At 39.1% G+C, this 27337-nt stretch overlaps 1 protein-coding gene across 9 annotated transcripts in view; it reads right to left on the bottom strand.

Moving 5' to 3' along the window:
- Positions 1-27337, bottom strand: part of plce1 (phospholipase C, epsilon 1) — a 92452-nt gene that overhangs the window by 23833 nt on the left and 41282 nt on the right. For 5 of the 9 annotated variants that reach the window (XM_028567105.1, XM_028567104.1, XM_028567108.1 and 2 more), the window contains 18 exons: positions 27083-27264; positions 25715-25854; positions 13852-14006; positions 13497-13664; positions 7080-7246; positions 6796-6943; positions 6521-6631; positions 6292-6401; positions 6023-6139; positions 4381-4422; positions 3862-3990; positions 3632-3768; positions 3130-3236; positions 2773-2897; positions 2491-2635; positions 1108-1272; positions 633-747; positions 273-432 (listed from right to left, as the gene is read on the bottom strand). In XM_028567105.1, the coding sequence (XP_028422906.1) occupies positions 273-432; positions 633-747; positions 1108-1272; positions 2491-2635; positions 2773-2897; positions 3130-3236; positions 3632-3768; positions 3862-3990; positions 4381-4422; positions 6023-6139; positions 6292-6401; positions 6521-6631; positions 6796-6943; positions 7080-7246; positions 13497-13664; positions 13852-14006; positions 25715-25854; positions 27083-27264 (2423 nt within the window). The remainder of the gene's footprint in view (positions 1-272; positions 433-632; positions 748-1107; positions 1273-2490; positions 2636-2772; positions 2898-3129; positions 3237-3631; positions 3769-3861; positions 3991-4380; positions 4423-6022; positions 6140-6291; positions 6402-6520; positions 6632-6795; positions 6944-7079; positions 7247-13496; positions 13665-13851; positions 14007-25714; positions 25855-27082; positions 27265-27337) is intronic. The other 4 variants (XM_028567110.1, XM_028567113.1, XM_028567107.1 and 1 more) reach the window with 3 other exon arrangements.

Below are 27337 nucleotides of genomic sequence, written 5' to 3'. Positions count from 1 at the left end.
TTGATAGAGACAACAAAACAGAACGAATCAGAGAAGCGAAAGAAAAGTTGTGTCTTGTTCTCTTTATTTATTTTATACTGTCCAACCAGTAAAACATATACACATGTTGTACCAGTCCAATATGACAATGAAATAAACCTTGTGTTGTAAGAAGACCTGTTTAATTTGTTATGAATCGCAATAGTCATAATCAATATGGCAATATCACATTTTGTCAATATTGTGCAACCCTATTTCACACCTCCTATCCTGGGATACAGTACGGTACATACCCTGGCTGTGACTTGGCAGTTCCTGAGAGGATCGGAGAGGATTGCGGGCGGGAATGGTTGGACCCCGCCATGCTGGAGGAGGAGGAGGAGGAGGAGGAAGATGCTAGCAATCCAGGACTTTTACTGGATGAGAGGGAAAATGGTCCAGGGAAGCTGTCCTCTATGGAGTCAAAGAGGACTGAGGGTAAATGCAAATCATACAGACAACAAAGTGCCATAGGAAATGTCCTGTGAAGATTGTTTTTTTCTTTAAATTAGGTTTGTGTAGACTGGTGGGTTATTAAAATATAATACATTTCCTAGGCATATCCTTCTACAGATCTTTGATTATTTGTTTGAATTAGCTCCGTAAAATGTCACCTGGATCTTCTTGGTCGATGCTGTCAGACTCCGGGCCGTTTCGATACAGTCCCTCCTTACAGCTCCTTGTTTTCCTGGAAACCATCTCGTCATCTGTGGCATCCCCACTGTCTCCCTGTGTTGGATGTGTACACACACAAATGTTAAAAATAAGGAACTATTCAGTATCAGAAACTACATCTGTGTGAGTCTGTAGCTGTAACAAGATACTGTAAATCAAGAACGAACTGTGAAATGGACCGGGGGCTTGCCATACTGTATGTGTAGTGTACTGAACAGTTGTATTATTAGAGAAACCTGCAAAAAGTTCTGTAAAAGCTCCTAACATGTCAAAACAGTGGGGTATGATTGTGGAAACCCAGTCAACAGACTGTACCTGCCACATGCTGAAGTTTTGCCTGCTTGCTCATTGTTGATAAGAGTCTTGGCTAAATGTAGTGTCAAAGACACAACAACAACTTGCACATGTACTGACCCTGACGAGGACCTTCTTCTTCTTCTTGTTCTTATCATTGATGCTCAGAGGGCTGTTTTTCTGGGCAGCAGATTTCTCCACTCCACCTGTACCCATGTTCCACCTCCGCCCACCAAACAGCTCAATGGCATGAGCAAGTGTAGGGCCTTCATACCTGCCATCCTCCTAACAGAGACAAACACAGACACTGAGGATTTCATGGACAGGAAGGAAGCAACGGGTTAAAAAAGGTTAAGTTTAGCTTAGGACTACTTAGCCCTTCCTTTAAGGCAAAGATACAAAGTCCTCATTGAATCTAAAATCAAAGTTTTTATATTATTGTTTGTGTGATGCATACATTTTTATGACCATAGAAAATGGAAGTTGTTCAAAATGACTAATGGCATTATTTCACATGATGAGCAGTGTTCCTCTAGCCTGGTTGGCACCAGACCCTTCTCATTTGTAACTGAAAGTGGGTTTGGGCAAGCTTCATTCACAGCCCATTTCCAAAGGGGCGTCACCAACGGACGCCGCTCAAATGCCTCTGGGCGCATTAGATAGTCCTTCAACCAATCAGACCAATGATCTGGGTGACGTAGCAGCGACAGCGTCATCAACGGGTTGCTGCGCTTCGGTGGTCGTCATGTTGAATGTAAACAAAAAGTTGCTTTCCGTCTCTGCACTATCGTCATCGTATAAAGCCCGCCTCAACGGTTGTGATTGGTGCCTCGATTTGGAAAAATTGGAAATGGGCGTGAATGGGCTCTTGGCCAGACTGACTTGCAAAGCAAATCTCAAATTTTCCAGAAGTTCGTCAGGGTTTTCCCAGGCTAGTGTTCCTCAGGCTCTTTCAAAAGTTTGGGCTTTCAGATTTAAAGCACAATGAAGAAAAAGAGAAAAAAACACCAATAATACTTTGCTTTCACTTTATCCTATACCACCTATGGTCCACCTTAAATCCAAGCATACATCCAGGGGTGGGCAATATATTGATATTATATCGATATTGTGATATGAGACTAGATATTGTCTTAGATTTTGGATATCGTAATATCGTGATATGACCTAAGTGTTGTCTTTTCCTGGTTTTAAAGGCTGCATTACAGTAAAGTGATGTCCTTTTCTGAACTTGCCAGACTGTTCTAGCTGTTCCTATTATTTGCCTTTACCCACTTACATTACTGATGATTATTTATCTAAAATCTAAGTGTGAAGATATTTTGTTAACGCACCAATTGTCAACCCTAGAATATCGCCGGAATATCGATATTGAGGTATTTGGTCAAGAATATCGTGATATCTGATTTTCTCCATATCGCCCAGCCTTACATACATTGATGGGGGAAACAAGCATATCTTCAAGAAAAGCATTGTCAAGGAAACATCCAGTTCAGAGCTTACCTGATACAAACTGACATACTGCTTTCTCAGCCACTGCAACCTTTGGTCAGGAAACTTCTTTAATTTTCTGGTTGCATTCACCAACTCTGACAGGCCTTTATGAAGCATCTGTGCCGTGTGGTTGGGGGCCACAAAGTGCAGGAGTCTAGTGGCAGTAGTTAGGAGATTAATTGAAATATTTAGTAAACAGCAAGGTGTTTTACAGGCGTACCAGTGTAACAATGCATTGGTGTTCAAAAAGTGGATTTCAAAGCAGGGTGCTGGTGGTAACAAGGCACTAACCTGTTGTCGGTGGTACTGAGACCATATAGGAGGCTGAGACCATTTTCCTCCACTGTCATCTGGCTCAGCTTGTTCTGCAAACATACAGCATGAACGTCCACTCCCTGATGACCCAGGAACACTGCCTGTACATTCAGATAAACACAGTATTATGAGTGCAATTTAATTCGGGACTGTCAAATGCTATTCAAACGCAAAAAGGGATTACCAATCCTACAAGATAATTCAATATCGCTTTCAATGTAAATTGAGTAGTAAATGATCATATCTGAAATAATGGTATCAATGTGAACTTAAAGAAAAAGCTAAAGACATAATTTTTTTAAACTTGTTTATGAATAAAAAATGTTTTCAAACCTTCACCACTCCGAGGTCCAACAGGCCCTCTGCTAGTCCTGCCAATACAGTCTGTCCTAATCCCAGTGGCTGCTCTGTAAGGGCAGCCCCTCCGCTCTGAGGCTTACCTGCCATAAATCAACACATTTACGATTTGTATGAAATGTAGTTAAGGCATAGGAAATGAAGCACTTGCAACTTACAACACTTTACAACCAGTTAAAACTGTATGTGTTACAAAAGACATGGTGCTTACCTACTGTGGATAAACACATTTAAATTATCTTTAAAACATAATGGTAAATGGTCTCACTGCTGGAAATATTTACAACAGCCTGGGCAATACAAACCTCAAAGTTCAACTGAAAAGTTTTATAAGCAGATTTGTTTACATTTTCACATTTCTGACATATCTGAACAAATAATTGACGGCAAATGGCAAACTTAATGACAAGCGGTTCCCAGCAGAGGAGAGATACCCATGTCTTATAAATTATACTGAACACTCTCTGTCACAGTTTACCCCAGGTGAGTGTTGTGTTGTCAGGTTGTAGTCGCAGCAGACAGCGAGCTGTGAGGTGGCTGTCCTGGTCGTAGTGGATGACTGTAGCCCCTTGCAGCAGAAACTGGTGAACGTCTGGTTGTAACGACAACACATACCTTAAAAATAAAAATAAAAATAAAAAAAAGTTTGAATGGTCTGTTGAGCTATCTACATGTGTTTGTGTCTAAGTGTGCGTGTGTGCTGTTTACCAGGGAATGAGCTCAGTGCCATGGCTGAAAGCTCTGTGCGTCTCCTCCGTCCCCTGAAACTCAACCTCTTTCACCACCGGCTCAGACAACAAGTCGCCCTCTAAATCCGACAAGTCCCCCACCGTAAATCTGAAGATGGGTAGAAGTTGGGTTTCAAGAGCAGAGATTCAGTGTGAGATCGGGGAAAAAGTTTGAGAAACATTTTTTTCTTTTTTTTTATGTGAATTTCAAACTTTAATGATTTGCACAGGAATTTGTAAAAATGTTTTTACATTTAATTTCAAGTACTGCAGCAAATGAAGTAAAGCAGTTATTTAAAAAGAAATGCATTGAGGTCCAGTCAAAAGTAAGAAAGTACCTGCATCTACGGTAAGACACAGAATGTACTCTGTACTGTAATGCATCCGTTAAACAAGCAAAAAAGGCATCATGCATTTGTCATTGCACATTCCTTGACTGCAACTTAAACCACGTTGACGTTAGGCAGCATACTCAAACTACACTCTTATAACCACTTACAAGACATGGTTTGATTCTGGCGGTGTCCTAAACGAATGGGAACTAGAATGGGAGAAGGGGACAAAGAAGGAGCAGAGGAAGTGTGAGCCGAATAAAGAGCGGACAGAGAGGTTTCTACACAGAAGTTAGAAGAAAAATAGCAAAAATGGGACGGCAGCGGAAAAGATTAGGAACACAGGAAAATAAGTCCTAAATCTCTTTGAGTAAGAAATATAATATTTATCAGTATCCCAGTACAGACAAATGAAGACTATACTCCTAGCCAAAATGAAATAAGAGTTGTTATCCTGCGCTCTGATGTGAAATAATAACTCAGTCAGAGAAAACTGTCCAAAAAAAAACTGAGAAGATAAACCAGGTTTCCCTAATACAAACACCACAGGACAAGCTCAAAATAAAATAAGTTTTCTCACAAAATTGTAGGTTAGTGTCCAACTCCCATCTTGTGCTTTGAGCGACCTGCCACCAATGTGCTAAAAAGTACCAGAGCTCTGTTCCTTCCTGTCAGGAAACTAACCTGTTATCTTTTATCTCTGTGACACAGGGGTTTATGTTCATCACCTCATCTCAATAACAATTTGATAATGTGTTTCTTCCAAAAAGATTATCGTGTGTTGATGAAGACAACTAGCACAGTTGTCTTTCGTAAACACAAGATGTTTTTTTTTAATAAAAGAATGTGGAATAAATGTGCAGACCACACAATAAAATCTAAGAGAAGCACTGTATTTGTATTATGTTGTTTAATTAATCCCATGAAATGTTCTTCAATCAGCATATAACCACTAAAATATTTAACTTTTAGTCTTTTTAAATTGTTATGTAGATATTGTCTTATTATTCCAAGAGAGACTGCTGTGGTTGCATGTCCACAAAAGCCTTCTAACTGTGATGAGGCATGGAAATTAGTGTTTTTATTCTGAAGTAAGAATCCAGCCATGCCAATCGTTCACTGCTCAGCATTATTTATAGTTCTGATATAAATCTGTATATGACAGACATTTTTTTTTTTTTTTTTTACTTTGTCTATGAGTCATTGTGAACGAACAGGAAAATAATAACACAATTTTGGAAACAGACCTTTGGCAGCGAGGGTCACAGTGCAAAACAATAGAATCTCTCCAGTCTGCCTTAAAGGAGTGGATCGCCAAAAAATGTAAAAATAGGGTGCCTTAACATAAAGTAATACGGTGTACATTATACTTATACAAATGGAGACCAGGTTTATCATTACTAAAAATTAAACATTTCCTTACAACCATACAAACAAACCATAAGAGATCACAGAAAATTATTTGCGATAAAAAAAAAACTTGCTCTACCCACATTCAAACACATTAAAACACATTAAAACAAGACGCCAGTAAAAATAAATAAAGTTAAACACCAGTAAACAAAGAGTGAAAGCAACTGCTCTATGCAATCAACTGATACACAATGTCCCTGTGATGGACTGTGTCAAATGCTATGTGCCATTTGATACTGTACTGTGTGTCTCATAAGCTTGGTCACAACATCCCCCCACAGATCATCCTTCAGCTGGATGGGTTCAAGACTGTTACAGAAAACATTCACCCTTCTAAGGTATCCCTAAGCACACTCATTTTGTATGAGCTCCAGAGTTGAAAAAAGGGGTACTGACTGATTGCGGCAGCGGTCCCTGAAAGAGTTGTTTCTGGACACAGGGGATGGACCAGTAGAAGAGGGACTAGTGGACGCCTCATCAGGATCCTCTGCCTCCAAACTACGATTACAAGATCTGAGGAGCAGAAAGAGAAAAGTCAGAGGAGAATATATTTGAGATCAAAGCAAAATGGTGAGTAAAAGAAAGTTTTACAAACAGCTATACAACATACTGTCACTTCATAGTCTTTACTTTTTGAAAAAAACATTTGCAAGGATGTAGTGTACCTGATAATCTGGAGGATGTTGCTGACAGTGGCTTCTTTCTCTGGGACATGTAGTCCATCTGGACCAGACCGTGACATGAAGTTGTGCTGGCCGCTGTAGTCAGACACAAACTAAAGACAGAACGACAGAGCAGGATGAATTAAACTAACATGATGTCTGATTCTAACTGCTGGAGTCAGTTCGATGACATGCGTGTAGGTTTGTGAATGCTCATGACTGTTTACTGTACCTCTATTGAGTCCTCTGTATTATCTAGAGGTGGTTTGAGGCTGATGATGCTTGCTGTTCCATCCAAGGCGTCACTCAGCTCCTTCAGAAAAACCCCACAGAATGGCACCACCTATGGTGCAGGGACAGGACAGAGAAAAACACATCCCATTATTTACTGTACTGTAATTTGTTTAATTCCAGTGGTCAGATAAGTAAGAAATAGTATGAAGTATTATAGTGCAATTAGACCATTGCATAACCAAACGTCCCAAACTTAAATAAACATCGACCCACCTTGCATCCTGGGATATTGAGAGCTCTTGTCACAACCTTCTTGTACTCAGAAGAAGATTCGTGCTGAGCCATGGCGTCCTTTAGGCTTCTCATGGTCTCGATGTCTGACTGGTCCATAAACTGCCACATCTTTAGCACCTTGCGGGACCTGGAGAACCAACAAAATCTCAAATGTCAGTTAGTGAAAGGTGCGATTCTGTGTGAGCAGCTATTTTAATTTTTTTTTAACAAAAAGATACAAAAAATTAATCTCTGTGTATTGTTTATGAGCATAGTTGAATTACTGTCTGTGTGTGCCATAACACCTGAGTCCAGCCAGGAACTCCATGACACCGTTGTAGTTTCCCATGTTCCAACAGCATTTAGCGACATGGACAAGATAGGAGAAAACTTCTCTCTTCTCCTCCATGGACCCTGCTGTCAGGATAAGCCACGTCACCCACGAACTCACCTGTGGATAAAGAGTTTTACATCCACATAATTACTATCACAATAAATATGATAAACATAGTTATATGTTTGCCATCTTTTATCACAATCAGTCAACATTCTCTGTGACACACACACACACACACACACACACACACACACACACACACACACACACACACACACACACACACACACACACACACACACACACACACACACACACACACACACACACACACACACACACACACACACACACACACACACACACACACACACACACACACACACACACACACACACACACACACACACACACACAAACTTCCTGAACCCTCTTTCAGGCGATAAAAACATCCCCCTGGCCCAGAGATCTATTACTGGGTTATGTAAGGATCTGTAAAGCCCACCACAGTCTGACTTCACAGGGACTAAATAAATATGCAACAAAGTACAACTAAAGTTTCACATGTAGAGTTTGTGTTTGAGGTTGTGAGGAAACACTGGTAAAATGTTCAATTTGTCCCATGTCACCTTTGACCTGGATTCATTCACAAGCAAGCACAGAAATCATACATAACACATGCAACCAACCCCCCCCCCCCCCCACACACAAACACACACACACACACACACACTATACACAATACAGAACCATTAACATACACTAGGTATGAAACCATAGATACTCACATATCAGCCTCAGGCACATGTGTATATACAATTTAACACACAGTATATACAGACATCTTAGATATGAGCTTCAACATACACATAACTCACTTCATAAACATATAATCTAAAGTGTTTGATAAAATGCTTAACTTAATTTGGTATACTCTAAAAATCTGGTTTTCATAATTTCAAATTTACTTGTGTTAATAGTGTTATGGTTTGTTAAGTCTCGCGTTTTTGAGTGAAAACACCACAGTGTATACATTCCTGTGTGATAGAAGCATGGGCATGAGGAGGGTTGAGGGTTGGGAGGGTAACTGTGAAAATGCAATCCATCTCAGAGAGTTAACAGTCTCCTCTAAACTGCTCTCACTAATGCAACATCTTTATTTAGTCAAACTGAGAAACATGAAAAGAGAGTTCCAAAACTTTTCTATTTTGGCTATTTGTCATGGAATTTTCATTTTTTCCTGAGCCTCAGGTATAGAAAATCACTCGTGGAGCTGGCGAGGATTCAGTGTCTTGCTCTATTACTGTATGCTTCAGTTGTACTGACAATCTTGCTGCCCTACAGTCTCTTATCTGCCCTGCTTTGAGCGTGCCAGGATGTGTGCGCCTTGCGTGAAAATCTGCTATCAGTCACTTCTAGCGTTATGACATCAAGCGAAGCCATGTCAGCGCTTGGGTTTACTTACAGTCACCATCTAAACCATTCTGGTTGCAAAGTGGCTTTTTGAACCACTACAGATCAAGGCATTTTACAGAGTTGGCAACTCCTCTGATATTCCAGATTGCACAAGTGTGTACTCAGTGTTGTGTATAAGAGATAATGGACAGGATATGAAAAGATACACATACTTTACACATACACACGCACGCGCACGCACACGCACACACGTAGCTAGCTACAAGCTGATCCCCCCTTTGATGTTTGTGTATGCGTCTGTCCGTCTGTCTGTCTCCATCTCTGAGCGTGTTATTAGTTATTTGCTTAGTATATTATTAGAACGATGACGGTCAGTTTCTCCTTGATAGATGAATTACATAACCAATGCTGACAGACAAAGTCAATGCAATAACACACACTTCTCCTGTCAAAGCTAAACACTCCCGACAGACAGAAAGGGGCCCAAACTTCTCACCCTTCCCTGCCTACAAATATTCTCTTGCCGTGCTATCCTCTTTAACTGCGTAATCTCCAACTCCCACACCTGGCTTGAAAATGAAAAGGATCAAAAAACATTACTGTAGATAGTTTTGGAGCAAAAGAATTGATTTAAATTTACAAGATTTTGTCTGTCAAGTGTGAGGAAAGAAATCCAGCTAATAATGTATCATATCATATCCTATCCTATGGATCTAGTCCAGTCCCTTGTAGAGAATATCTCTTTTTTGGAACATAGCTTATTTAAAATAAAATCCTTACTTGCAAATGTATTTCCACAAAGTGACTTTAAATACATACAAATGTTCTATTTGAGACCAAAACCCAGTAAAGAATGACTTACTGTAAAATAAGACTGCAACTAAACTATATCCATTACCAATTAATCAACCAATTATTTTCTAAATAAATTGAATTGTTTGGTCTATATGATATCAGTAAGAGGCTAAACAATCCACAAGTTCCAGAGCTCATGATGACAAATGTTTTGTTGAACCAACAGGCCAAAACCCAAAGATGGTCGGTTTACAAATGGAATAAAACAATTGAAAATATCAGTTATGACTATTTCCTTCCATTTTGCTTAATTTGCTTAAATTCACCAATTAATTAATAAACAAAATAGATGGTCCTTTTGTTGTTTATCGATCGACTAATTGTTAGACACTGCCACTAATGGTTTGTTAAAGAAAACGGCAGGAACCAACTCCCTGTAATACGGCAAGTCCCTTTTCAAAGAGATGAAAATTCATTTAAAAAATTGCAAGATCCTTTTATTTTCTAACTTAAATATTTGACACAACGCTGTCCACAATCACTGAGGAAAGCTTATCCAAACTGTGGTCATATGGAGCTAAATCGGGGCCAAATGTTTTGTTCATTCGAAAAAAATATATATAGTTGAAAAAGTAAAGCTTGAAATTGAAAATTTAAGTTTTGGTCAAAACTTGGAAAAAATAAAACCATGTATTTGAACTAAAAATAAGTGTACCAATTTTTCTTTCAGTTTGAATAAAATATAGATTCAATTCTGGAATTATTTTGAATAAATTATAAATTTTCATTTTTCACTTTTATATTTGTTTTCAGTTCCACATTTCATGTTTTCAGATTCAAAAGTTATTTTTTTTACGGCTTCAAATCTTTTTTTTACGGCTTCAAATCTTTTTTTTACGGCTTCAAATCTTTTTTTTTCGGTTTCAGATCTGTTTTTCACTTTCAGATATTTTTTTTCGGTTTGAGACTTTTGGCCCTGATTTGGCGTGGGGGCGTGGCTTCAACTCAGAGGGGCGTGGCATTATGAGTGACAGCCTATCAAAGAAGGCAGAAGACTCCTCTGTCATGTTGACTTCAGGAAATGGTGTTACTGTGAGAACTATGACTGAATGCTTTCTATCCACTATATACATGTGATTTTTACTTAAACTGATGCCAGTGACAAAGTTCCATTTAAAAAAATGTTTTGGACAACAAATGGTACCAATTACATTATAAGAGCAATAAACTGTGCCAGATTGTGCAGTTCAGCAGGAACAATGACTTCTCCCACTTCCATGTATGACTTATAGCACCACAGTATTCACTGGCACCAGCCCACAGGTAGGACATGTGAAAGATATTAGCATTTTTGAATAGATACTTTGCGACGTTATCCCCTCAGTGGCATTTTTTTTGTGATTAACACATAAAAGGAAAATAGGTGGACAGCTGGACAAAGCTGGCAATCAAGCATCGCTAGCACTAAAGTTAGCATTAACTAACGTTAGCTTCACACTAGCTGGTGTTTTTACACTAATTTCAGTGTCCAGCTCAAGTTTTTTTTACTTTAACGTGTATTGGTCTTTGTTAACCTCGGTTTGTCAGAATGACCATAACTTGACACTGGCTGCAGTGAAGAAGGTCTCCTTTTATAGAGTAGACAAATATGACTTTACATTAATGCTCTGGCCTGATAAATTACGTTTTACACTATAACGTTACATGTAACAGCATGACAGTTATGCCTTACAAAATATGCCAAGTGGGCAAACTTTGAAGGCTTCTACCACAGCCTAACTTAAGTATCAGAATACACTAACTTGTCTTTTTGTATTTGTATGTCTTACTGTCTGTTTTCTGGACCGTGTGTGTCCGTAATAAAAGCTTTGACTGATTGATTAACAAAGCGGACCAGGACAAGTTATGTTGTTTAAACTAACCATGAAAAGGTAACACTAGCAATGTTAGTTATCTATAATGTTTTACATTTATAAGGCTGTACGGCTGCAGGCAGCCACTGTCGAGTTATGGTCATTCTGACAAACAGAGGTTAACAAAGACCACTACACGTTAAAGTCAAAAAACTTGAGCTGGACACTAAAATTGGTGTAAAAACACCAGCTAGTGTGAAGCTAACGTTAGTTAATGCTAACTTTTGTGCTAGCGATGCTTCATTTCCAACTGTCCACCTATTTTCCCTTTATGTGTTAATGACAAAAAAAATGCCACTGCGGGGATAATGTCCCAAAGTATCTATTCAAAAAGGCTAATATCTTTCACATGTCTTACCTGTGGGCTGCGCCAGCAGGTTGCCTTGGCGGAGCGGACGCTATGCTGACTGCCGAGTGAATACTGTGGTGCTACATTCAATGTCATACATGGAAGTGGGAGAAGTCATTGTTCCTGCCGAACTGCACAATCAGTTTATTGCTCTTATAGTGTAATTGGTACCATGTGTTGTCCAATACAATTTTTAAATGGAACTTTGTCACTTGCATCAGTTTATTAAGTAAACATCACATGTATATAGTGGATAGAAAGCATTCAGTCATAGTTCTCACAGTAACACCATTTCCTGAAGTCAACATGACAGAGGAGTCTTCTGCCTTCGTTGTTAGGCTGTCACTCATAATACCACGCCCCTCTGAGTTGAAGCCACGCCCCCCACGCAAAATCAGGGCCAAAAGTCTGAAACCGAAAAAAATTATCTGAAAGTGAAAAACAAATCTAAAAACCAAAAAAAAAAGATTTAAAAAAAAAAAAAAAAGATTTGAAGGCGTAAAAAAAAATAAGTTTTGAATCTGAAAACATGAAATGTGGAACTGAAAACAAATATTAAAGTGAAAAATGAAAATTTATAATTTATTCAAAATAATTCCAGAATTTAATCTATATTTTATTCAAACTGAAAGAAAAATTGGTACACTTATTTTAAGTTTGAATACATGGTTTTATTTTTTCCAAGTTTTGACCAAAACTTAAATTTTCAATTTCAAGCTTTATTTTTTCAACTATATATATTTTTTTCAAATGAACAAAACATTTGGCCCTGAATTAGCTCCATATGGTCAGACATTCAAAGCTAAGACAGAATACTCGGACAGTATTCTCATCTTGTTCGGAGAGTGTCACGATTTGAAGCCAGCTTAATCGCTGTCTTCATCGCTGTCTTCAAAGAGAGAATCACTGTTGTCATTTGACTCTTGTTCCACTGTGCCCATATATGGCTACAACAAACGTTAGATTTTTTTGCGTGTCTCTCCTCTCGACTTAAATGAAAACCAGCTGATGTGAGAGGCATGCAACTTAAAGATGACATCATCATTTCCAATCAATCTCGCCCTCTCTCGCTTTCTCTGCCTCAGCAGTACAGTGTTGTGATTGTTTATTCTCGAAGTCACTCACCATAAAAGACACAAGGCCCAGGAGAGTAACTTCAGCCAACTTACACCCCTGAAATGAAGTAAGTGTGTGTGTGCGCGCTTGTGTACACACAGAGTGTGTGCATCAGCCATGAGCTGATAAGTTGCTATGACTCGCACGGCACATACCACAATGCAAATCCAGCTTTAGGAAAACACAATTACTGGTCTGCTAAGCTCTTCAACCTTTCACATTCATGTCAAATCGCAATACACGCGTTTTCATTGTCTCTGATGATGTCATTAAGGGGAGGTCATAAAAGGGCACTCAAGCACTGTTTTTTTTTTTTATTATATATTTTCCCAATAGTTAAGAAGTGCTCTCTTTCAACATGAATAACATCTCTAAAAAGGTCTTGTTAAAGAAGTTGTTCAAGGCATTCAGCAGTCACACCATTAAACTATTCCACATAGTGTGCTGATTGGCATCAAGTGATCTCATCCAGACTTAAATCCTGTAGTAAAAACTTAACTGGTGAGATATAATCCGACTGTGCGAGGTTACTATAATGAATCACTGCCTTTAAAACTCTTAAAAGGTGACACAAAAAAGGGTAAAATATGTGGATGTCAGGTTTGAAGTAGAGCTGAAACAATTCAAGTCAATCGCCAGAAAATGAATCTGCAACTATTCTGATAATCGGTTGCATGTGTGTGAAATAGACAACAAAGAGATAAATAAAGAGAAATAATTTGAGAAAATGCATGATAATCCGATAAACCACATTTTATACAAGCGGGCTTCTCACCTCATTGAAGCGCGCCACCAGGTCCTCCACAGCGTTACTTCGCTGAGCACTCTGGGTAGGCATGGCAGGCACTGAAAGTGAAGCCTTGAGGTTTGGGTGCCGTTTGGTTTGACACTCGGGACTGCCCAGGTCTCGAGTGAGGAAACAGAGGTAGTCCAGGGGAAAGACCTGCAGGAAGGAACAGACGAGTGAATTAGAATTACTGCCAGCTTAGAAATGAACTCTCTTGTGATGTTAGTTATTTTCTCCTCATCTTTTCTCAGCCAACATCCACCCAGTTATTACAATCAAACTGATGAAAATATTCTTCATATTTTTTGGTCCCAGATATGCGTTTGTGTGTGTGTCCACCCACCCGTTGGTAAAGCTGCTGCTCTTGCTCGGTTAGGATGCAGGCAATCTCCTCGGGGAACTGAACAAGGTGGCGCACCTCCACCAGCTCCTTACTGATCCCACTGACACTGGGAGGAAGAGAGCCGCTGCTGGTCATACTGTTGGCCAGCTGACGCTCTGGATGGACAGATGAAGAGGAGCAGACAAAAGAAGAGAGAGATTAAGATTTTTACATTGCTGATCCTACTTTTTCACATAACATATCACAAACTAGCTGGTATTTGAGGCGCACAGTGAGAGAAAAAGCCTGTTGAACTCATAAAAACAATGAAAGAGTTGAAGAGGAGGACGAGAGAGAAGGGTTACAGGAAGAAAAGAAAGGAGTATGAGTTGTCATCACTAGCAGAGACCGCTTCTGTTTATACGAGAAAATTTAAAACATTAGAACATTATCTAAAAGTTTTAAGCTTTAGTCTAATGTGCATCTCTTTTACAGGATTAACCTGAATGCCTCAAGTCTTCCGATCCATCAATCCCTGCATACCACACATATTCTCTCCCCCTCGACTAAGCCTGCACGCTGCCCCCCTCCAGAAGTAAACAGCATTGATCACCTGCCAGTTCCTGTGTTTGGATTTCAGTTAGGTCCATTAGTTGGTCTGTTTACACACACACATATGCAAACCCGTCCTCATCTCTGCTAACAAAGGACTAATGGACAGTTTTCTACACTGGTGCTGTAGCTGCCAGGTAGACATACTGTACATTGCCGGGATGAATGCCACATAAACTAACAGGCTTTTCCACTGCAGAAGCTTTTCCAGGAATCATTTGAGGGACTCCCTGCATTTTGATTACAGAAATGAGAAAACCTATTCTAGTCACTGGGACATTGTTTCTGCACTATATGGCACAGAAATCAGTTTAAAACAAATAAAGTATACTGTACAATGTGTATAGGCAAGGAGATTGAACACCAGGAATTGAACAGATTCTGTCTGCTCATTGTCGTACAAGCATAAACACACACACACACACACTCTAGTGTGTTTATACACATATGCGGACGCACACTTAAAGGTTGTCCTTGGTAACCCTTGAGATGTGCAACAGGTAACCATAGCAACAGCAGTGACTGCTCTGCAGGAGCAAAACTTGCTTATTTACACAGTTTGATTTGTGGATCCGGCCTCACAGCTTCTGTAATGAACTCTCAGTGTGTGTGTTGTGTGTGTGTGTGTGTGTGTGTGTGTGTGTGTGTGTGTTTGTGTGTGTGTGTGTGTGTGTAGGACAACAACATAGACAGACTGAGCATAAGACACAGTTAAGAATAAATGGGAAGTGAGAAAGGAATGCAAAGAAGTTGAAAGTGAAGATTAAAAGAAATAGAAAAACTGGTGGTTGTTTGAACAGAGAAAAGATCAGTGAAAATGAAAATAGAGGAAACAGAGAGAGGAAAAATGAGAGAAGAGGACAGAGATAAGATAGAGGAAGGAAGGGATAAGTCAAATAAGTGGAAATTGTGTAGTTTACACTATGCAGCAGGCATGAGCTATCTATCACAGTTAGAGAGACAGCGTAATCCACTAAATCCTTTAAATTTCCGACACAGAGAGTGACTGAAGGTTATGAATGATGGTTCATTTATAGAGACCAGACCTGCAACATATTTCTCATTGACATATGTCCATTAAATGAAAAAGGAAAATGTGTTTCTGAGAGCCCGACGTTCTGAGACAACAGAGAATATATGGCCAGTAAATTAAGTTGCATTCTGGAGAAAACTATCATGGTTACTAAGTAGCTATTTCACAAAAGCACTATGGTAATAACAATGTGGTAGCCTACATATCACACTATGCAGTCGAGATGTGAACTTTCATCTGGTTCACAACATTTGTCTTCCTATTGTATGGCTCAGGTTATTAAAAATGGCATAAAAATAAGATTATGAGACGATGATATTAGTACAGTTTAAAAACTATAAAATCTTCCATCGCTCACGCATACGAGTAATATCTCCTCATCTCTTGCCCAGAACTGTTTTTGCAATCTTTTGAAGTGGAAATGAAGACACCATCAAATTAGTAATATGAATTTCATGACCATGCAGAGGACTCAATTATTCATGTATTAATGCTTTAAACTAGGAAACACGCAGGCAGACAAGGCTGTCAGACAAAGCAGTGACATAAGGGTCTTAAGAGATTCTGAAGAACCAATAAAAAAAAAATGTGTATTGAAACAGAAAACAGATCACAACCATAACATGTTGACAATAAAGTAAAACAACTGAGGTACTTTCTTTTTTTTTTCTTTTTTTAAATAAATGTTAAAAAAATAAATTCCAAAATGTAATAATGTTAAAAAGCGCCAAAGACCTATATTCTAAAAAGAAACATTGTTTTCTGGCAAAGCAATGGGTCCCAAATAATTAATTAAATTAATGGATTAAAAACTGTATTAGAATTTGTTTTTTTATTATTTGCTTTATCATGTGTTATTCATGAAATGCTTAACTTCTGCCTGCAAAGCTTCACACAAACTGTGCAATATCAGTAATGACAACAGAGAACTGCTATGAATAAACACTAAAGACTGGATGGAACAAGATCTTGATGAATGTATCTAATATAATCTGTTATATGACAAAAAAGACCCCTGGCCCATTACAGATCATAAACACTAGTTTCAGAAACACCGTTTAGCAATACCGAGCATACAGCACTCCTGCTGTGAGACTGAGAGAACATGAACCTGGACTAATTGACCATGATCTCCCAGTGATTTCTAAGCATGGGTTTACTCCTATGTAATGCATGCTGAATACGAATACCCTGTGGGGGTGTGTGTGCATGTGTGTCATGTATCCGGGGTTGATACATCAAAAACATCATTTTAATATTTCATGTGTGATGTCTGATCAAAAACTAAACCAGTTATTGTTCATTTTTCTGTCTCAACTAGGGCTCATGTTTAGAGGGTTGGAGCGCTGCATGTTTACCCTTTTAAAATAATAGTCATACTTTAATAAAACTTAAAACTTTAATAAAATCACACTGAAGCTGAGAAAATTGCAACTATGTGTGTGTTGGTTAATTTTAATGTCTGGAATTTAAAAGACACTCTGTGTCATGACCTGATTCTTTGTTAGCCCTGACTATAACAAAGGAACCCTGAACATAGACCCTGCCGTCTTTCTTTGCCGGCCAAGTGCACACGTACGCACTGTTCTCACAACAACGTTTAGAGCTGATGACAACTTCCCTGCTGGAGTATGTAGGGCACTCAAACAGGTGCAGCACAAACAGCCTCAGGCGAAGGACTGTTAATAAATTAGCCTTTGAACCTACAAATACAAATCGTGCATGTAAAATCATTTCTATTCAAAACATCAACAAACTTATTTTGCTTTCTGTTTTGGGGGTGAAAGATTAAACACTCCACAACACTAACATCTGAGACCTGATCCACTGTAGTATTGCATCATCACATGTGTAACTCTGGAACGCACTATATTTTGAGTGTATGTTAAGTATTGTACGAGAAATACACCAAAATGTCCCTTTAAAATCTCTATATAGTAAAATATCACTGATGATATATAGTGCAATTTCTAGTCAAACTGCAGCATTAGGCCATTTCCCTTCAGGGTCATACGCACACTTGTGCAAATAAAAGTAGTATCAAGTGGTAGCAACAAACATACAAAAACAAATAGCCTAAAGACTCATAATACACAGACTTTGCCAAATACACAGACACACAACAGCAGCAGCAACAATAAATATTGATATGTCTGACTGCTGACAACACAGTTATCACAGGGAGTTTCCCTCTTGGACCAGATGTGCAGACTGCATGCACACGGAACCACGTGTAGACATAAATATACTGTAACATTTAGGTTTTCCCTAACCTTTCTTTATGATGTAGATAAGAAGTACGGACTGACTAAGCAAAAGACTCCTTGTTATGAATCCAACGGTCAAATTAGAGCATAAAATAAGCCACATAATTAAGTTAAATAACAATTAAGTACGGTTTTAGTCCAAAATGTTTGCTTTATACTATTCTCTTCATATAAGAGGTATCGGGTCAAACTATACTGTGAATGAGGCCCATTTAAAGTGCAAAGGAAAAACACAAAAAAAAAGAAAGTGGGGCCTTTACCAAATTAGTTCAGTGTCTCTGTGTAACATCACAGTGACTTGACACAAATCAGATGGAACATGTGGGGGATTGTGGTAGTTTTGTTTTTAACTGTAAGGTGTGTTGCTGTAACCTCAGAGACAAAACAAATCCATAGCCTTGTGTGACATCAGTGCTTAGGGTCAATAGAATGTGAAGTTGCCCAGAGATCCTGAAATTCTTGACTGTCATCCTGTGAGGTTTCTGGTATGAAGGGGGCACAGTGCACAACACTTGCATACTCGCACACATTTTCAAAACTGCTGCATCATCCATCACATTTAAATACAATTGTCAAAAGTTTGAAATGAACTGCAATGTGACTGCCCCCTGCAGTTTATATTAGATACACATTGCGTAGGAAAACCCTGACGAACTTCCGGCAAATTTAAGATTTGCTCTGCAAGACAGTCTGGCAAAGAGCCCATTGAAGCTCATTTCCAATTTTTCCAAATCGAGGCACCAATCACAACCGTTGAGGTGGGCTTTACATGATGACGATAGCGCAGCGAAGGCAAGCAGCTTTTTGTTTACATTCAACATGACGACCACCTGAAGTGCAGCAACCCGTTGATGCCGCTGTCGCTGCTACGTCACCCAGATCGTTGGTCTGATTGGTTGAAGGACTATCTAATGCGCCCAGAGGCATTTGAGCGGCGTCCGTTGGTGACGCCCCTTTGGAAATGAGCCGTGAATGAACCTTGCCCAGACCCACTTTCAGTTACAACTGAGAGTGGGTCTGGTGTCAACCAGGCTACCGATCACAGTGGAAAATGTGTTTTGAATTCACAAATTAATAAAGTCTTGCAATTCAGTATGTAAAATATAAAGTGAAACAAAAAACTAATCACTAAAGAGCATGCTGGTCCATGGTCTTACTTAGTCACACTCTATGCCAGTGAACAAAGCAACATTAACATCTTTCAAAACAGTGACATTTATATTAAAGACATGAAAACACAGTTTTTAAAGAGGATACAAATGGCACGTTGAGGTACAATTCAAACACAAAAGGCCACAAGTCCTGCCAAGACAGTTAAGCACACATTGAAACTGTGAGCTTGCATTTCGCAAGGTAACATGCACCGACTACATATAACATTTTTTTACTAAACGTGTAATATTTCTTTAAGACACAGCTGAGCAAATTACTTGCTATCATAATCAGATTCCCTGATTACCATGTAAACAAATGGTTCAGATACTCCTTTTTAATGAATTAGGTCCCTCTTGATTTCTCATACGCAACAACTAAGTGCTGACCACACTAGACAACATACAGTAGTCCCTATTCACATACACACAAAGACACTACATTTAAAAAAGAAAAATACATGCACAGACTTATTTCATGTGTACTACTCAGTCAATGTTACAATTTCTCTCAGCTCTGCGAAGACACCGGCAGCCATACTGTAACTCACATTTCCTCTACTCACTGATAAGCTTGTAGTCCATTCTGTGAGAGTGCTTCATGGTTGCTAGATACAGCTGGCCACTCTGCTTCCACACAGTTTGAGTGCCAGAGCGAGGGACTTGTCTGCTTTTGAGCCGTCAGTCCCGTCTCTACTGCAGCTGCTCTCTCTCTCTCTCTCTCTCTCTCTCTCTCTCTCTCTCTCTCTCTCTCTCTCTCTCTCTCCATTTCTAGCTTACACTCCCTCCAACTTGCGCTATATCTTGTCATGTCTATTGCTCTTTTTCACTCACCTGGCTTCTCTCCCTTTCCTTATCAGCAAACAGTCTTTGCTCTCTCTCCTGACTACAATCACTTTCTCTCTCTCTCTCTCTCCCGCCCACTCTTCTCTGACACCATACATAGTTCACAGCCACGCGCTAGAGTTAGACCAGCCAGACCATCCCTATGCACAAACATTTATATGGACAGACTGTAGAAGCAATACAGGATAACAACAGATCCAAAAATATGTTCCCCTCTCTGTCTCCCTCTCTCATCTCGTCTCATACACAGAATCACTGGATGGAAAATGTTATAATTTCTGTATTTTGGGAAAACAAGATTCCCATGATGCGACAAGTCACAGAAAGGCGGCGATTTTTACTGCTGTTTACACGATACTTCCCAATGTGTCTTTAACGACTCTATTCAGTTTATTTCTGTTTAAGTTCTGCAACAAGTCTAGTCAACGAATATATTAACAGAAATGTAGTTGACCAGTTTGCCAATTGTTTAAGTCATTTATGAAGCAAAAATGCCACATATTCTCGGGTTACAGTATCTTAAATGTGAGGCTGCTTTTCTCTGCTTTACTACATTGAAATTTGAATGTCTTTGGGTTTTAGACTGTTGGGTCTGACAAGGCAAACAATTTGAGGATGACACTTTGCACTCTGGGAAACGGTGACATGTTATCAACTAAACAATAAATCTAAAATATAATTAACAGATTAAGCAATACCAAAAATAATTTGTTAGCGGCAGCCCTACACTGTACAGTATAAATGTAGGTTGGATAAAGCATGTTGCCCTATATTTGTTACTCAGTATGAAGGGAGCAGAAATGATTAACTTACATGCTGCTGTATCATTTTGCTTAGAGAAGGGGTCTTAAAATATTGACTACAGTATACCTTATGAGCTGTCTGTCTGATACAATGAGTGTAACATTCCCTCCAACCTAACTGGAAAACATGCTGTCATTTGTCACAGAAACAGCTAGCAAAATATTATCTTTCATTTCACCAGACCTAATGCACAAACATGGTATATTTGTACAGTACTGAAATGTAAAAAAAAAAGAAGAAAAAAAAGAATGTCACAATCCCATCTAACAAACGTTCAGAAGAGTATTTTTAGCAATTATGGCCATGTTAACAATATGTGTTCTTGAAATCCTTGAGACTTCCCTCCAGTATGATTCCCCACCACATCTGCTGTCAATGCCAGCAGGCAACACAATGTACAATGCCGACAGAGAGGAAGAGGGAGAAAGAAAAAAGAAAGAAACAGCAATATTGAGCTGGAAGGATGGCAGCGTATTACAGAGCTGCCTACTTCCTTTTAGCGGTACAGTAAATTGTGCTATAAAGGAAGCGATGTAAAAAAAAAAAAAAAAAAAAAAAAGGTCTTTAACCACTCCTATTTATAGTTCACATAAATATGGCAAATCCCAGTGCTCTTCAGTAAAGTTGTTCTTTGTACTTAAATAACTGTGTACAGTAGGGCTGCCACCTCTTAGTCAATTAGTCAACTAATCGGTCGTTTTGGTTTGAGTCGACTAAGATTTCTTTAGTCGATTAGTCATTTTTTATGCTTATTCATGCTTAATTATTTATTTCCAAGAAACTTCTGAGTACATTTATGGTAAACACAAGATTTAAAGTGGTGCTTTTGCGGGATTAATTGTGGAGAAACTCAGTTTTACAGATGGTTAATTAACTACATTTATATTGTGTTTTCTAGTCTTAACCACATCTCAAAGCGCACAGCTCTGTCAATTAAATCAACTAATCGATTAGTCGACAAAATCGTATAAGTGTTAGTCGACTAAGAATTTCTTTAGTCGAGGACAGCCCTAGTGTACAGTATACTTTGACAGTAAATGGGACAACAGGAGATATTTAATTCCAAAATGACACATCTACTATTTGAAGAATAAGAAATACTCCACAGACCTATAGGATCACTTTATTATTAACTGACAGCTGTGCTACCCTTGCTGTTGTGTGAACTCTTTTTGTTTTGTTATTTATGACCATGTTGTAACTGTTTTGTTTGAGGTTGTTAGTGGGTTCACGGTTTCTTCAATTTTGATTTCTTGCTTATACCTGTGACTTATTTATTGTGTAAATGGACTATTTGTGTCTTCTAATTTTGTTATTGCGATTATTGTGATTTATTTTCACACTGCGAATCTTTCACCTCTTGCCTGTTTCACAGATCCATACTGCAAATGAGAATATATAAACGAATGAATGAATATGGTGTTTTGCTGTCTTCTAAGGCTGCAACTAACAATGATTTTCATTATTGATTAATCCGTCTATTTTTTGGATTGTTTGATCTATGAAATGACAAAAAATAATGGCCGTCACAACCTGGCAGAGCCCAAAGTGACGTATTAAAATGGCAGCACATCATTTTTCAACCATTTCTTTCACAATACTGCTAGATTATTATATAAGTAGTTGGTGGCATCAAACGTTTTACTACAAAGACAAGCTCCACGAAACTACAACTGCTCCTAATTACTGACATATTCATGAGTGAATTTTCTCCTCTCTATTTCTCAGTATCCCTACCCCAGTGCTTATGCAGCACGCACACAAACACACAACCTTGACCTTACCCTTGACTTACCCAGTTAACATTTTTTCTAACACCAGTATTTGTCTTTATAGGTGTCAATGGTTTACCCTCACAACAAAAGCCTGTCATACTGACCCAGACATGTACTGACTCAACCTGTAAACATAATTTATCATCTCCAAAACGTCCTTCCTGACCTGCTACTAAAACCAAATGACTGCTCTGCTGCGGAAAGACATAAGTCATTCATATATACATCAGAGGAACCAGCAAAGGTCTAACAGGTCTCTAACTTGGAGAAGGTCTAGAAAAGCATTCCACCTATCACCACTCACATTAAAACGCTAAGAATACACAGAGGATGGCCAGGCGATTATTCTGGTACGTGCCAGAGCCTCAAGTTTGTTAAGTTGTGCTTCCAGTCCAGTTTTGCTACTACTCTACTGAATCTAAAATCAATACCTTATTAGGACAGGATACGATAGAAATAGGAATTATATACACAAAGACACTGCATACACCAAGGAAAAATTTAGGTGTTTATTTTCAATCACAACCTCTGTATCTCATAGTAAGTTCGTCAGATTTATGGGAAAACAATCTCATAATTACAAGATCCATACTATATTAATGCAATTTTTTTTTAACTACTCTCAGAAACTGAGAATGACAAAATAATGTTTAATTCTAAAATATGATACACTGTAAAGAATAACCAGCATTTGTCAAACCTAACACCTGCTCTGCTGGCATAAACACATGTATTATTTAATACCGAGACCTTTACATAAATATCCATCTAAACCTTTAACTGTGATATGCAATTACCACCAAGATGAAGAAGAAAAAGTAGGTGTCCTTCTCTTTTGTTGGCACGACAGGTGCATTTCTGCTTAAGGAAGAGGATGAAGGCAAAAAGAAATAAGGAAAAGAAATGTATGGAGAGAGAACACAAAAGCTTTTGTATAGAGGTGACATATACAGTAAGTGACCCTCACCAGGATAAAAAAAAATTAATTCTTTGATTTCCAGAGGACAGACAATGGCGCACACACATTTCGAAAGCCCCATGTCTATTTCGAACCCAGTCAAACAACAGATGAACAAATTCATCCCCTAGATTCTGTGTGAAAAGCTAGCACAAACTGAAAAGACTGACCTAAAAATGCATAATAGATCTCTTTATTCAACACCCTGGTTCCAAGGTTGTACAGTAAATAAACAGGCACAAGCGCTTTGTCTGCTAAGGCAGAAAAGTGTTATATAAGCGTAGTCCATTTACACTTATTTTTGCTGGTAGGTTTTAGGTGTTTTAGGCTCCTTTTAAACTGAATTACAGAAGTTAGGTTGAGAAAAGGCTTTTTTGCTAACGCATGAGAGAATAAGAACAGGTTGTTACTGTATGTAGAAACACTGAAGAGAGGAACAATCCCATAAATGGTAAGAAAGCAATAACTACACTAGCACTATTCAAATTTGAAACTTAAGTCAGACCTTCCCAAAGTATTCAAGATAATGAACTATCTTTTATGACATCTGATAATTACTTTCACCTTACAAACTATGCCTTATCTTAATTGCCATGATGGAGTAGTTAGTTCTTGCAAAAAAGAAAATTAGTTTTTCTAAAGCCACTCTTTCGTTTGATTCTTTTTAAGCTTTCATCACTGCACTCAGCAAGTTAATTAAAACCTTTAAAACAGCTAAACAACAGTACTGTATATGTAATTGCTTTGTTACAGGGACATAATGTCTGCTTTCTGGTACACAAAACATGAAATCATATAAATGGCACAGCCACAAAGGTGGTTAACGTGCGAGTGAAAGGTAAAGATGAATGGCAGATTGAAAACAGACAACCTTGTGTGTAATGATGTGATAATGGAATTACAGTAAGTCTTCTCTAAGGTAATGCTCCTGGGCAATATCTGGATAGCTCTGGTACTAGATTAGAGAGACAGAGAAAGTTAGACAGTGAGTCTCTCATGCTGTGTGTGTGTGTGTGTGTGTGTGTGTGTGTGTGTGTGTGTGTGTGTGTGTGTGTGTGTGTGTGTGTGTGTGTGCCTATGAAAACTTAGTCCTGCCAAAACTTCTAAGCTGCTATGTGTGCGCGTGTCTGGCTCTATTCTGTTTCCTGTAACACCCATTAGAACAGAACGCAGTGTCATGTTGAAGATATGTGTTGTATGTGTGTGTGTGTGTGTGTGTGTGTGTGTGTGTGTGTGTGTGTGTGTGTGTGTGTGTGTGTGTGTGTGTGTGTGTGTGTGTGTGTGTGTGTGTGTGTGTGTGTGTGTGTGTGTGTGTGTGTGTGTGTGTGTCTGTGTGTTTTGCATCCAAAAGCTTGTCTGACAAAAATAAAGTTCTGTTTTATTAACATGATTAAAAAGGAAGCAAGTCAGAGAAAAATGCATGTGTGTTTGTGTTTGTGCGTGTGCGTGCGTGCGTGCGTGCGTGCATGTGTGCGTGCATGCATGCGTCTCCTTGATCTTGCCAGAGACAGTCTGTCCCCTGGACCAAAGCCAGTGGAAATTAACGTCGGGATCGGCTTACATTTATGTCATACGTAACATCAAGAGAGAGAGAAGGTGGACAGACAGTTACCAGCTATGCAACTGACCAACAACCCGACTGGTTGGAAGATGAAGTCGTGGAGAGTATGAGAGAGAGAGGACATACTATAAACATGATGAGAATGTTTATTTTCTTGTCTCATTAAGTTTTACAATTGTCATTCTCAAGGCATTTCAGAAACAAGGCTATGAAATGCTGGCAAACGTGTGTGTGTGTGTGCGTGCGTGTGTGTGTGTAAGGTACATTCATTCATGTGAGTGTGTCTCCTAAGCTTTTCAGAGGAGCATGTTTGAAGTGCATATGACCTCTTTTCAGATGTTAAGACATAACCTGGTGTGTGTGTGTGCATCAGTGTTGTGTGGACCCTGTGATGTCAGGAGGCTTTTTCTTCTTCCTGTGCATCTTACACCACTTCAGCGTTGTGTGTGCATGTGTGTCTAAATTGGAGAATGGAGTAGAGAGAGAGATAGAGACAGAGACAGAGAGAGCGAGAAGGAGAAGGGACAGCAAAGGAAATAAAGAGAAAAGTAAAAAGGAAAGGGCAACCACAGAGATCAACTATATACTTCTCCCGACCCAAAACTGCTGTGGATAAGGGACCATGTTGGAAAACAGTAGAGAGGAAGAGAAAAGAGTGGAGCCGTGAACCTTTTCTTCTCAGAATCAAACAGATACAGAATCTCTGACCAAAGTCCCTGCTTCACTTCTCATGAAATGCAATGCTCCTCTATTTATTAGCAGATTAACATCTAGTATGAAACTGTTGATTTATACTATTGTTGGAACACACACTTTACATAAGAGACAATACAACTGAATGCAGAATATTCAGCATTTTCTAAAGTACAACACCCACCTTTCAGCACGGCGTGGCTGTTGGGGCCCTGGGGCAAAGGGTAGGGCAGAGCGGAGCGGGCACCGAGAGCTGCCGTGGCCTCTAGTAGGGCTCCGGTCAGCAGGGAACACACCGACGTCCTCTGGCCACAAGCAAAAAACCTAGAAATAAATAACAAGTGGAAACGAGGAAGAAAAAAAACACAGTTAAGTTTGCCTGTGATTCTAATCTGAACATTGGCATGCCCAGTGATATAGCCAATTGTCTGTTCACTTACATCTATAATATGCAAAATAACAGCTTAACTTTTGCAGTGTTACAAATGTGTAACCGGAAGATCTCTGTGACGTATGCATGCATACATATACAGAATGTTAAGTAATTGTAAATGCCAATTGCAGGCTACAACTCACGTTTTCTTCATTGTCAATTAATTAACTGGTGAATGAAGGGTCAGAAAATAATTACAAATCCCAATCACAATTTCCTAAAGCCCAAGGAGATGCCATCAAATTGCTCGTTGTTGTTGAAAGGCAAAGATGTTCAGTCTATTATCCTTGCTGCAAAGAGTGCATTTCTTTTGTGTCATTTTTAACCCTAGAGTCAGTCTGTTTTCCACCAACTTGTTTTATAAAACCAGCACCCTAGAAATCCAGAGTTCTCGCGAGAGCACAATTTCAATTTGCTCAGCGAGTCACTCTGGCATCGAGTAATGATGCTCTTTAACTATGCCCTTGTAGCCGAGCTGCACCAATCACATCGGTGTATCTGATATAGGCGTGCCAGAGGCGAGCTAAACAGAAGACGACAGCGCTGCGACGTCAAAGTCATTAGTAAACATTGCAAGATGGCTACGGATGAACACCAGTTGTCTGAAACGGCTTTGGCCACTACAATAAACAAATTAGACTTGGCTTTTTATCTAAAAGAGGAACAGGAGATGGCGCTCAAATCGTTCCTTTGCAAGAAGGATGTTTTTGCTGCTTTGCCGACTGGATACGGCAAGAGTTTAATCTACCAGTTAGCTCCGCTGGTAGTTAAGTGTATGGGGCTTAGCGAATACGTCACCCTGTGTATTGTTGTGATTGGTCGTAGTGTTATCCAATTGCGTGCAGTGAGATTTTCAAATGCATGCTTGGTGCCGCCCCTCGAGTTGGACCATTTTCATTACTCAATGCCAGACCCTTAATCTTTCGGATTTGGGTCTGGATTTCCAGTCTACATTACAGCTGCTATAAATTACAATATTTTTCCTTTTTTTTTTACCTTTAAGTTACTGTTAATTAGCTACCTTTACTTAATAATAAAAAAAAAAAATCAGCATCTCCAGGACTCAGATTTGTATTGGTTATAAGAACAACTATATCAGACAAAAAAATGGATACAAACCTAAATGGATGAAAAGGAGGACAATGGAAGGGGATCAGGTCCGGTCTGGCTGGGCTGGTGCCGTCGGTGTGCGATGGCCAGCGAGACTCTCTGAGACACACACATCCAGGGCAAGACGGCAGGAGCTTTTTGGCGAAATAAATCAGGTTGAGTTCCTCTCTGTCCTGCACATAGTTGTTAACCTGTTGAGGAAGTCATTGACAAATGTGTCACTGACTTAAGAAAGTTACATTTATATAAATAAAGGTTCCATTT

This window comes from Perca flavescens, chromosome 21, assembly GCF_004354835.1.
Source record: "Perca flavescens isolate YP-PL-M2 chromosome 21, PFLA_1.0, whole genome shotgun sequence".
NCBI classification, from domain to species: Eukaryota; Metazoa; Chordata; class Actinopteri; order Perciformes; family Percidae; genus Perca; species Perca flavescens.
Note: the sequence above shows the minus strand (reverse complement) of the source record. Positions and strands in the feature narration are given on the sequence as shown.